Here is an 11,589-nt window from a genome sequence, read left to right on the forward strand (position 1 = left end):
TAAATATTTACTTTAAGGCTCAGAGATGAAAAGACTGAATCAGACATTAAGAAAAATGCTTGCCACTTTATTCCCTCTAGTGGACAAAAAAGGGTCCAACAGTTTAGGGAACAAACACTAAATAAAATACAAAACAGGTCCTCTATAAATGGAAAATATGAAAATACACTTGTCCTTGTGGCTATCAAAAACATGTAGTACCGGTATATACAGTGGAAATGATCCTAAACTACAGACAAGGAACTCAGTCACACATTCAAGCATTCAGTCACATGCACACAGCATTTCTCCATAATCACATTCGCCTCCTCATCCTGAACACACTTCTTGGTTAGAGTTAAAGAGAAGATAAAAAAAAAAAAAAAACATATTACCCGCCTCAATCTAACTTTGAACTGTAAAGATAATAAAGTTGTTAATCCTCAATGATCAGCCTTGCATTTCTGTGCCTGATAAACACAGTTTATAGTGAAAAAAAGAACGTTGATTTGATTTCCAATCAGCGTTGGAGAGCAAACTTTGGCGGCAGGAGAACGCTTTAATGCGGCCTCCTTCAACTGTCTTTGTCTAGTGCGCTGGTGGCCAGCGTCACTGTGGTGATGGGCTGACCGATGCCGTGCATCTGCATGCGAGCCAATTTCTTCTGTTCACACTCGGTCACCAGGTTGTTGAGGTCAGCGGCACTGTAGCCAATCAGAGTTCTCAGGTCGCACACAAACTTGTAGACGAAGCGCTTGCCCTGCACCTTGCTGATCATGTCTCCGTCGTAGTAATACCTAAATGAGAGCGTGAAAAAGTCACAATCCCGCAGCAAAAAATAAATAAATAAAATAAAATCCTACAATTTGAGAGTATTTTGACGCATGAAACAAATCATTTCATTTTTCCAATACCGCCATCATAACATTTGCTTTTCAACAAGCCGCCATGACACTCACACACAGATTTTACACATGAATATCAGTTTACTCGTCATGCAAATGGTTGTATAATGTCTTCTGTGGCCCTGGGGGGGCTTTGGCGGCCTTCAAATGGCAGTCGAGTTTAGTCGTGATTGACAACAGCAACATGGAATAATTATTAAAGTTACTGTCGGCGTCTAATAGCCAACAATTTAGCAAAGTAGCGAGCGGGTAATGTAATGCAGGACATGCAAATGCATAATGACAGAGGAAAAAGATGATGCCGTTGGGAATATCAACATTTTACACAGGCATAAAGTTACGAAGGAAAAACTATGTGACTAAAATTACAATATATCTACTGAACAATTAGCTTCCATCGACTCTATTTCTGAAAACGTCAGCTCACAACTCGGTGCCCAGTTACGAAAATATAAATACTAGGACGTTCATATGGACTCTTGTCGTGAACGCGGTACACACAGCCTCATGTCATCATCATCATCATCATCATCATAGTATTTGTTTAACAAAAAGTCTGTGTTTACAAAGCAGGGGGATCCTACACTAGATATAGTTTCAGGAGCTTGATCCTAATAAAACTAAAAGTCAGGATGTGTCGGCCTCTGCTGCACAGATTTTGACAATTTCTTACTCCGTCTGCAACTTTACAAAAATTCAATAATAAACCTTTAAAAAAGAAACAAACCTGAGGGCTCTGCTGAGTTTCTCATAGTTCATAGTAGGTTTGTTCTTGCGCTGGCCCCATTTCTGTGCCACAAGCTCCGGCTGGTTAAGTTTGAACTCTCCTTCCTCGCCCACCCAGGAGATGCAGTCTCTTGCGTCCTTGTCTGTCAGCAGCTCTAGCAGGAACTGCCACAACTGGATCTGACCGTTGTTGCCTGGCACCAGAGAAACAAAGCAGTCAGTGTAAAATATTAGTCATAAAAATCACATTCACATAACATAATAGGTGTATTTCTATTATTAATTTATCTCCATTTATTATTAGTTTGGTCAATAAATAATTGAGAGAATTGTGTAAATGTTTGACAACTTCATATTTCTAATTAGTTTTTTTATTTTATATGATAGAGGACAGAAGCAAAATCTCACATTTAAGATGATTTTGGTTAATTTTCTTTCATTTTCACATATCAAGCTTTGCCTATTTTCACATCTGTACACACCTGGCCAATTGCTGTGCGAAGCAACATTACTGTCAGATTGTTGGCTTTGTAAAATCCAAAATCTGGTGCACAAACCCCCCTACCTGAATGCTTTTCAGCTGTCTGACAGGCATTTGAAAAACAGTGCATTTGAAAAAGCATGTAACCTGCTTACATACAAACGTCACATCCTTATGCGTGTGTGTACTACCTGTGCGGTTGCCAGGTGAGCTGCGTTCCTCTCCTCCTGAAATACGGGGAGTTCTGGGGCCTCGGCTCTGCTTCAAAACCTTTATGGTAGTGGGTGTGCTCACTTGAGTTGGGATTATCTGCACAGCTGAAGACACAGACGGAAATGTTAAAGATAAACAGAATATCAAAGATCAGATCTACTTCTAGTGTGTTTGTAAGTGGAGCTATTTCATCTGCAAGAAAATAGTTATTCCTCCCTTTAAATGTACCAGCTTTGTTCCAATTGTTTTTCTTAAATACCTTGCTGCCCTGTAGGCAAGTAAAAGGGTTCTCTGTGTCGCGTTTCATCAGATAACTTGAGCAACTGACCTTCGATTGCCCCTTTGGCAGATTTTCTTTAATAAAACACTTACGTTGATCAATGGTGACAGTGGCGTCGCCTCCAGACTGGTCCTGGCTTGCCAACACATCTGAAATCCATGTTAACTTTGTCAGGCCATGATTACTGTCCCAGATACAAACAAAGTGTGACTTTGAGTCCTTAAAACACAAAATGGCCCAAAGCCTACAACAACTATCTGACTTACATTTGCGCAGAAGCTCCAGGTGACTCCAGAGTATCTCTCCATTGGGCACTTTCAGAAGAAACTCTTCCTGGCTGAATAAGCAGAGATCTCGACCTGGGATGTGAATGCTGCCTATTTCCATCTCATCGATATTAAACTCCTTCATTACCCACACTGCCCAGTGGATCACCTGGTCAGCTGACCAGAGCACAGGATCTAAGGAAAGAGAGAGAGAGAAACATCATGCTTATTTGTCAACAAAACTAAGGATAATTTTCCCCACAGTAATGTATCTTATTTGAGTATTCCTCACCATATGGTATGCCCAGGCGAACCTGCTCTTTGCGGTAACCTTCAAGTGCTGCGGCCCAGCGTGTCACCTGCTCCGACGTCTCATCAGACAGGCCAGATCGCTCCACAGCAATGAGTTGACCCTCCTCCACCATAGTTCCGTCCTCCCCTGCTGCATCTGGATCAATCACCACCTCTACCGTTTCTACCGGCTTCACAATTTCCAAAATGTTCAACTTCTCCTCTCCTGGACAAGGGAAAAAACACAATTAGGTGAGTTCGATGTGGTGTATGAGCAAATTTGTGTTTGGAAATCAACAGAAATATATGGCTGTATATTTTGTGAAGTATCTTGTCAGTACCTGGTTTGGTTATTATCTGCAGGCTGAGCTGCACTGTGCCATCTGTCTTTACTCCCTGATCGAAGAGGCTGTGGTCAGGGTGAAGCTAAAAAGAAGAACACAAAACAGATACGTTAAAAAGAGAGGCAGCGCCACACACTTTGCAGTTCAAGAGACTAATATTTAACACACATTAAACACCGTTTTTTTTTTTGGCTGCGAAAGTAACAAAATGATCAAATCATAAAGGGATCTTGATATGCTCTATTTATTTACATTGTTACCTGAATGTCCTGCAAGCAGATCTCATATGCATCCAGTGACATTTGGATACGGGGCTCCAAAAGCTTCTTCAAATTGCCGATGGGCTCATTGATGTCGATATCTTGTTGAATCAAATCTGACGCAGTGATGGTTTGCTCCTCGACACTACATGTAAAAGAACAGATAACAAATAACTGTAAATGTGCATTTGCTGCATGTGCAAGAGTATGAAATTCAAATGACCATCCTCCTGCTTACCCCTCCTCCAGGCATGCCTGTTTCTCCTGCTCATCTATCTCGATCTCTATCATCTCTTCAGGTTCACTTTTAGACATTATGTTCTATGCAGAGAGCCGAACTGTAGGGAAGTAATAATAGAGCTGTAATTCATACATATTAATATGACACAATCTAATACCAACATAAACAACAACTTGAAAAATGATGATCAAAACATTAGAGAATACATTCACAAAGGCAAAATTGAAGTGGTGTGGAGACAATCATTCAAATTAATCAACACAGCAATTCTGAAATCAGCTGATAATTTAAGTCAATTATCAAGCAAAAAGTTAGAATGTTCTGCTTTTTGATTTTTATGATTGACATGACACTGAAAATATTTTGGTTTCAGACTGTTGGTGAGATAAAAACAACCAATTTGAAGACATCTCTTTGGACACTGGGAAATAAAATAAAATATAAAATGAAACTGACTTTTTTGTTGCCCCTAAATTGTAGAGCTATTTAGTTGTGGAGGTGTCAGTGTGTCTGCCCCCTGCACTAACTCTGTCAACTAAATTATATTCAGCACTCTAGCTATATGTAGGTTAAGTTATTAATGCTTAGTTTACAAAACCTTTTTTCTAGCCTATCATAAAGGTATACACATCCAATTGTTTTTAAAGGCAAATGGTGACCTGATCAAATACTGTTTCTTGTTTTATCCAACCAACAGCCCAAAACCCCAAAAATATTCAATATAATATTGTAAGACCAAGAAATTAAGACAATTGTCACATTTGAAATGGCATAAAATTATATTGCGGATAATTCAGCTGGAAGAACATATTACATTACATTTCATTTCAACGTATTCAACCCAATACCATATTGTGTGACTCCCAAATTGAATTGTATACAGCAGGGTTCTCAGGGACAGTTTGAATGTTTGAGGCAGCATGGTAAACCATATATACTTCCATATATGTTGGGGCTGCTCTCTAATACAATCATATTGGTAGGAGATTGCGAAATAAATGGACCTTTTCCTTAAGACTACGATTTGATCAATATATAAAAGTTACTGGGAAAAAGGACTACATACTAACCCCTTCCCTTTACCAACTCTTACTCGTACTTGTTCTTTAACATGAAAAACTTATTTAAAAAAGGAATTTCCCAAAGAAATGGCATATACGACTAATTATTGTTGATGTTCTTTTCACATAGCCAAATATATATATTTTTTTAATATAAAAAATATTTACAGCACAGCAACACAGTGTCACTCAATAGCACATACACTATTGCTCGCAGCAGTAAAAGAGCTGTTAGTGTTTTTCGCATTTATTTTTGTGTATTTGGAAGGTTTATGGTCACAAACAACTAAAAGGGCATTAAAAAAGTTTAAATATTTGAAGTCTCAAAAATAAAATATGTTGGCTTTAATGTGTGGTAGTGGGTAAAGTTAGCAGTTTTCTACTATTAAGGCCTCTCAGCCTCGACTCCTCATTGTCCGCCTACAACAGTTCACTGACTGCTAACGTTAGCCAACTCGAGGGCGAGGCATTGGCGTCTAAAGGCCAACTGGTAGGCCATTAGTTACTGAATAATAGTGACCACACATAACTACATATCATGAACACATGTTGAAAAAACACATAAAAGTAAAATTTATACACCAGGCTACACGTGTCGAAACACTGAAGCTTTTCTACAGTGAACCGAGTTAGCTACTATTTTGCAAGCGAATGCACCACGGGGCGAGGCTGCCCGTTGCACAACCGTCGATCCCAACGTGCTAAACAACGGATAAAATATCAGAGCAATACATTGCGCTTCATAACCAAAACAAATCGTTGTTAAATCACACTTTAACTCGGCACGTAGAAAACTTTTAAAAACGGAAATAGAATAAACGGAAACAAAACAGCATAGGGCAAATGGAAAGGAGCCGGAAATCCTGGCTAAGGTTTACAGCGTTACAAGACTTCCGAGAGCAGCAGCGATAAATACGACACAAGCTTCAGGGGAAAAGAGCAACTGCGATGTCGCTTTTACATTGAAACAACGATCGGTTAAACACAAACTGCAACTATATGGAGAAGTACGTACTAACAAAGCAGTTTTTAATCGTATCTGGATGTATACGCACTGTGTGTTTGAGGCTGGACTGTGATCAGCGCCGCGGCAGCAGGCTCTCTCCACTTCACTGCTGATAGCAACCAAGCTAACACTGAACTGGTATAACGGAGTGTGTCCTAAAAACTGACGTTTACAATTTTCCAGATGCAAAGAAAGTTCCAATATCAGCGTTAGCCTAGCTTCAAGTTGGCTAATGATCTGTGATGTGCTTTTATGACTGCCTGAAGGCAGGCGGCCTCTTCCCACTTAGCTAAGTAATCAACAACAGCTAGCTAGCTAGTGAGCCGCAAAATAGCGGGAAGTCTAAGCTCGGCAAACAGACCCCTTACATGACTGCGAGTTAGTACACTGTCTTCATAACAAGCACGCCCATTCCCATGTATCCATACCTCTGAAAATTCAGGCCTTGAAAGATGTTGAATTGTGTTCAACTGTGGTAGATAAGCAGCCAAAATTCACACACAGTCGAGTCGTATCATGCAAGTTTTTGGTCAACACACTCCGGGGAGGGGCGGAGACTAACTGGCAAGACAGTTACCCTAAACTTGTATGCAAAATATAAAAAGTGACTTCTCTTTATTTTAGTGTGGACTTTATTGACGTTTATTACTTTTAGATATTGTTCTCGATACAAAGGTGTGTGCAGCACTATATGTACTGTGTTTTTATTTATTTATAATAAAGTAGGCCTACATGTTTGCCCATCAGCTTTAAATGTCATGGTAGTCATTGATTGATTGATTACACACGCTTCAGTTCTTTATCATACACATATTTCCATCAATTCTACCAAATAACAAACATGCTGTGTATCCTCCATCGACTTCAGTCATTTTATTTTGAAGTTCACAGTGTTTCCTGCAGGCTGTTTACGTGAAAAGATAGCATAGGGAATAAGTAAAAGTCAAATATAAGGGAGGATCTGTAAAACTAGGCCACTAGTTTGATATCAACTATTTTAAATACTTGCAACAGGATGGGGCAACTGCCTCTATTAAGCCTCCCCTGCACACATTCTGCCAAACACATTTTGGTCAGATTCACAGAAACCAACTAGGTTGCCTGTGTTTAAAATGTGCACCATGTAAGCATAACATATTTAAGGTATTAAAACGGCATTTTGACACAGGCCCCCTCGACAAAATCTCAATACAGGGGCCACCTTAGGGTCTCAATTCAGTACCTGGTCCCTCTGGGGCTGGGGGTTTAGGTGTAGAGCCCTGGGGCAACTTTGTCTAGTTCTTAATCCAGCCTTGTTTTGTAATAGTTAGGTTTTATGTCTAAATGTGTTGGGTACAGGCTAGGGTTTTATTAATGGTTGGTTATTTTGTTCTTGCAGACTTGTAAATAATAAAGAAAACCACCAAGCTCTTAATTGTCCTTAATTTAACGTATCATGACTCTTGAATGTATTGAATCATAGGTTTGTACTGTAACATTTCTGTTAATCTATTAAATATTTTCTGAAGGATAAACCAATGTCAGTAATTAACTTGCAGTCATGTCTTCAACTCCTGAATTTTCCCAAATTAAAATCACAAAAGAGTTTTTACCAATAAACTTATCTTGATGAAACCAAATTGGTCTCATTTGTGTCTTTAATAATTTCACAAAAGTTATGGCTTTGTTTTTCCATGTCTGTCATAATGTTGCCCTGGTGAACACAAATAAAATACAAATTTCATTTGATTAAATATAATTGTATATAAAAGTCCAGAATATTGCAAGTAGTGAGAGACTATTGTGGTTCCTATGGCACCATCGTGTATAATTCATGCTTTAATGAACAGGTGCTAATGAACACTGCGCTGTAGCTCCCCCAAGTACTCAAGCTATAGTTAGCATTTTATTTGCATTATTATACAATCACACCTCTGAATATAACACTGGCCTTGCTTCAGTGCAACTCCTTTAAAACAGACCCCTACACTCATGAAAAAAATCATGTAGCCTACATTACCTCTCACAAGTTAAAATCTCCACGTTAAAATGCATAATTGGAACTAATAATTTACTAAATAGTTTAATCAACTATTTAAGAGGTACAGTATTTAAACATGCTACACATGCATCACATAATGACTATAGTGTATTTACAGTATGAAAGCGGCGGAAATGACCGATTTGACAAATATCCGGTTTGGGTGCTTACCTTCAAAATAAAGGCGGTAATTTTTAAGTATTGTTCTAAGGTAAGGTAAAAGCGCAAATGAATAAGACATGCAAATAGTTATACACTTCTGTCTTCTGAGTTAGCAAATAAAAGACTGAAAAGCAGCATTTTCTTTCATAAAATTATTAGATAATTTGAACAATTGCTTGAAGATAACGACACAAGACTAGTTTTCATAAATTAATTGTACCACAAACTCTGAAGTTTATAGTTTATAATCCATAGATCCAAAAGCTTCGATATGAATTTAAATCATGCCAGAAATATTTGTCAAAATGCCTATATTCATTGCAGTTCAACTGGAAGTTGTGGTGCTTTGATGGTTGTAATGATGAGCTCCAACACACTACAATGTATTTTGTTTGTGTGCAAATACATTTTCTTTAGGTGAAGAAACCAAGCTGATTCAATGGGTGTTGAACATGAGAACAACGAACAAAGAATCAAAACATCTAACACCTGTAGCCTATAAGGTTTGGCTGACTTTGATGGCCTGTATTTTTATTTAAATAAGATGATACAATAGGCTAACATGAATATTTTGACATGCACACTGCAAACCAGTAGACCACCAAACTATGAACCCTAAAACCAACACAGTTGAATCCACAACTTCCAGAGACGGTGTCATCAAAAAATACAATTTGCAATGTTTTAGTAGTACTGTGTGCTATGCTTTACACGTTGCACGTTTGGCTTATTTGTAGCTAATAGTTGAATTCATATTCTATTGTTTCTGTATGTTGCACTTTTGTTTGGCTTATTTGAAGCTAGTGTTCTGCACTTAGAGGATTGTATCTATTTGAAGCTAATGTACTTGCAAGATTCTTGTTGTTTGGAGTTGTATCCTCATGATTATTTGCACTTTTTGTAAACCGCTTTCGACAAAAACGTCAGCTAAATGTAATGTAATGTAATGTAATGTAATGCTGTTTATGAGCTTCACACAAATAACATTTACTGCAGGGATATTGTATTTGATAACATTGGATTGACCAGGTAAGCCTAATTTACTGTTAAATGTTAAAATAGTTTGTGCAGGTTTTGTGCAAAAAATCAGATTTTGTCAGTAGCTACATGTGTGGAGTAGTAACACATTTATTCTGAAGGAGGTGGTACGGAAGTCTTGTCGTTGCTGCCGCTGGTTGAGCACAGGCGAGCCAAAATGGCGGAATACCTGGCGTCCATTTTTGGGACAGAGAAAGATAAGTAAGTAGTTATCGTTTATTTAGTTGATTGTTACACATTTTTTGTTCACTATTTCTGCTAAAGGCCGCTTGGACTAGAAACACTGTATACAGCGGCGTTCGCAGTCTCTAGCTGGCAACGTTACACCGGCTTTAGCAACTAACAGCTAAGCTAATGCTAGCACGCTGGCTAGCGTTTCTAAAATACCGCGCCGCGACTGTTAGCCCTTGCAACATCTGGGTTCTGCGGAGCAGTGCTGGGATGGTCAGGGAATAAATCATGATAACAAGTTACTTTTTCTGAAATAGAATAGATCACTCTATCAATTAAACAAACACACTACCATCTACCATTGAGTTAGCTAATAATAGTTAGCTACTTTATGAAACTCATAGCAGCCTTTGTTACAGTGGGAAATACACGGATAGTCCCCAACTAACGCTGAGAAAGCTCCCCACTCTGTTATTTAGTGAGTTTCTTGTTCCTCAAACCTAACCATTTAATCTCATATTGTTACTTATCGTTTTTGGAAGTAACGACAACGTTAAATTCAATTGAACGTCAATGAATGAGAGTAAGTGTATGTCTACTCCTTCAAACCCTAACGTTGCTTTATTTCAAGGTCTGTTCCCCTCACAGTTGGCTCTTATTTTTTTCTTTACGTGAGTTTAAAAAAAACTTTATTTAACCGGGTAAATCCCAAACAAAATCTCTTTGCAAGCGTGTACTGGCCAAGATAGCAACAATACAGTGTTTCAAACAACATACTTTCAAACATTTAAACGTATAGAACAAAAAAACATAGTAACTGAATGAAATGATGATAGTTAAGCACATTTTAAAAGAAGAGCTACACTTTTATTGAGTCTACTCTCTGTGACCGAAATGCATGCATTTAGTTGTAGTTCAACCAAGCTCAAATGAAATAAAATGTGAAAGACTTAAAACAATTAGTCAATTATTTCTTAAATAGGCAAGTGGCTGGTAGATTTGCTTCACTCACCAGTCAAAAAACGACAATTATCTATGGAGTGGATGGTAAAATTAATATTCACTAACCATTTGGCTGGTGGATTAAAAATGAATTAGCTAATTTTGCACCAGGGTTGGTTGACATACCATTTATTGGCTACAAGAACAAACAATTGACCATTTTTTATAATCAATTTATTGTTATAGTCCTTTTTCAAGCTAAAATAAACTAAAGTCTCCAAGCCAGAATGCACTTTTCAAACATAGTGACAAAGTCTAGAAAATGTTTTGTATTTTGACCTTATCTCACTTGCATTATTGCGTCTTTCTCCCTAGGGTCAACTGCTCTTTTTATTTTAAAATTGGTGCATGCCGACATGGCGACCGCTGCTCCAGATTACACAATAAACCGACATTCAGCCAGGTAAGATTGAACTTCTTTTGTTACAAAATGTCCAATATTAGAAAATAATATTTGTTTATCTCATGTCAAATGTGAATTATGGAGAGACTGAAAGGGGCAGGTCATTTCTAACATGTACTGTTTAGTGTTTGGGCTTTACAAATGAGATTTAAATGACTAGTTGGAAGTTGTATCTGTGATCCACACATCCTAGTACATTGACGTACACCTATTTGAATCCTACTACTACCAGACAGACAACCAGGCAGGGATGAAACTCTGCATCCCAGAAGTATTTACATAAAATTAAGCCCTGAAAACATTGTGCGTGTATGGTAGTGTGTTGTTGCATATGAAATCCAACTAAGTTATTTTCTTTTAATTATTGCTATTTGCCAGTTTTCTGTGCTATTGACACATATTGTGGTCATTACCAAAAAACAACAACACTGTGGTTCAATACCCAGCCCCATTCAAAACAAATCATCCTAATAATTAAAAATGATTTTCTTTCAGACAATTGCCCTCCTGAATATTTACCGGAACCCTCAGAACAGTGCCCAGTCTGCTGATGGGCTCACCTGTAAGTGTTTCTACACCAGATATATCTATCTATGGAGATAAAACAGCTTTGCAGAGTATTCTTAAGGAAGAGCACATTTTCTTCATAAAAATCCTCACTGTTAAAAGGTTGACTCACCAATAGGAATTTGTTTTCAAACCAATTCTGGAAAAGATAAAATTATCTGTCTCGTAAAAGC

The 11,589-nt window shown here is 38.0% G+C and overlaps 2 protein-coding genes across 3 annotated transcripts in view; one reads left to right on the forward strand and one right to left on the reverse strand.

Moving 5' to 3' along the window:
* Positions 1-46: 46 nt before the first annotated feature.
* gabpa (GA binding protein transcription factor subunit alpha) lies at positions 47-6,682 on the reverse strand. 2 transcript variants are annotated; one of them, XM_029458989.1, is made up of 10 exons: positions 6,482-6,682; positions 3,984-4,083; positions 3,746-3,890; positions 3,483-3,567; positions 3,143-3,367; positions 2,851-3,045; positions 2,677-2,733; positions 2,283-2,408; positions 1,612-1,804; positions 47-776 (listed from the first exon to the last, which is right to left on the reverse strand). In XM_029458989.1, exons 2-10 carry the CDS (start codon positions 4,058-4,060, stop codon positions 554-556), a joined length of 1,326 nt encoding a protein of 441 aa, XP_029314849.1. In that variant the 5' UTR covers positions 4,061-4,083; positions 6,482-6,682; the 3' UTR covers positions 47-553. The 2 variants fall into 2 exon arrangements, with proteins under 2 accessions (XP_029314849.1, XP_029314850.1); XM_029458990.1 differs by lacking the exon at positions 6,482-6,682 and adding an exon at positions 6,103-6,409.
* Positions 6,683-9,374: 2,692 nt separating this feature from the next.
* The window catches only part of u2af1 (U2 small nuclear RNA auxiliary factor 1), a 7,852-nt gene continuing 5,637 nt past the window's right edge, over positions 9,375-11,589 (forward strand). Inside the window, exons 1-3 of the mRNA XM_029458999.1 lie at positions 9,375-9,474; positions 10,762-10,849; positions 11,345-11,411. Coding sequence (XP_029314859.1) covers positions 9,431-9,474; positions 10,762-10,849; positions 11,345-11,411 — 199 coding nt within the window. The 5' untranslated portion in view covers positions 9,375-9,430. The remainder of the gene's footprint in view (positions 9,475-10,761; positions 10,850-11,344; positions 11,412-11,589) is intronic.

The sequence above is a fragment of the Cottoperca gobio genome, chromosome 21, assembly GCF_900634415.1.
Source record: "Cottoperca gobio chromosome 21, fCotGob3.1, whole genome shotgun sequence".
Taxonomy (NCBI): Eukaryota; Metazoa; Chordata; class Actinopteri; order Perciformes; family Bovichtidae; genus Cottoperca; species Cottoperca gobio.

Bases quoted from the DNA above. Each gene is read 5' to 3' on its own strand.
- gabpa (XM_029458989.1), bottom strand. From the start codon at position 4,060: ATGTCTAAAAGTGAACCTGAAGAGATGATAGAGATCGAGATAGATGAG. The intron at 3,568-3,745 runs GTAACAATGTAA...TCTTCTTTTTAG, and splicing joins TCTGCTTGCAGGACATTCAG to CTTCACCCTGACCACAGCCT. The intron at 2,409-2,676 runs GTAAGTGTTTTA...CTGTGTCTTCAG, and splicing joins CACTGTCACCATTGATCAAC to CTGTGCAGATAATCCCAACT.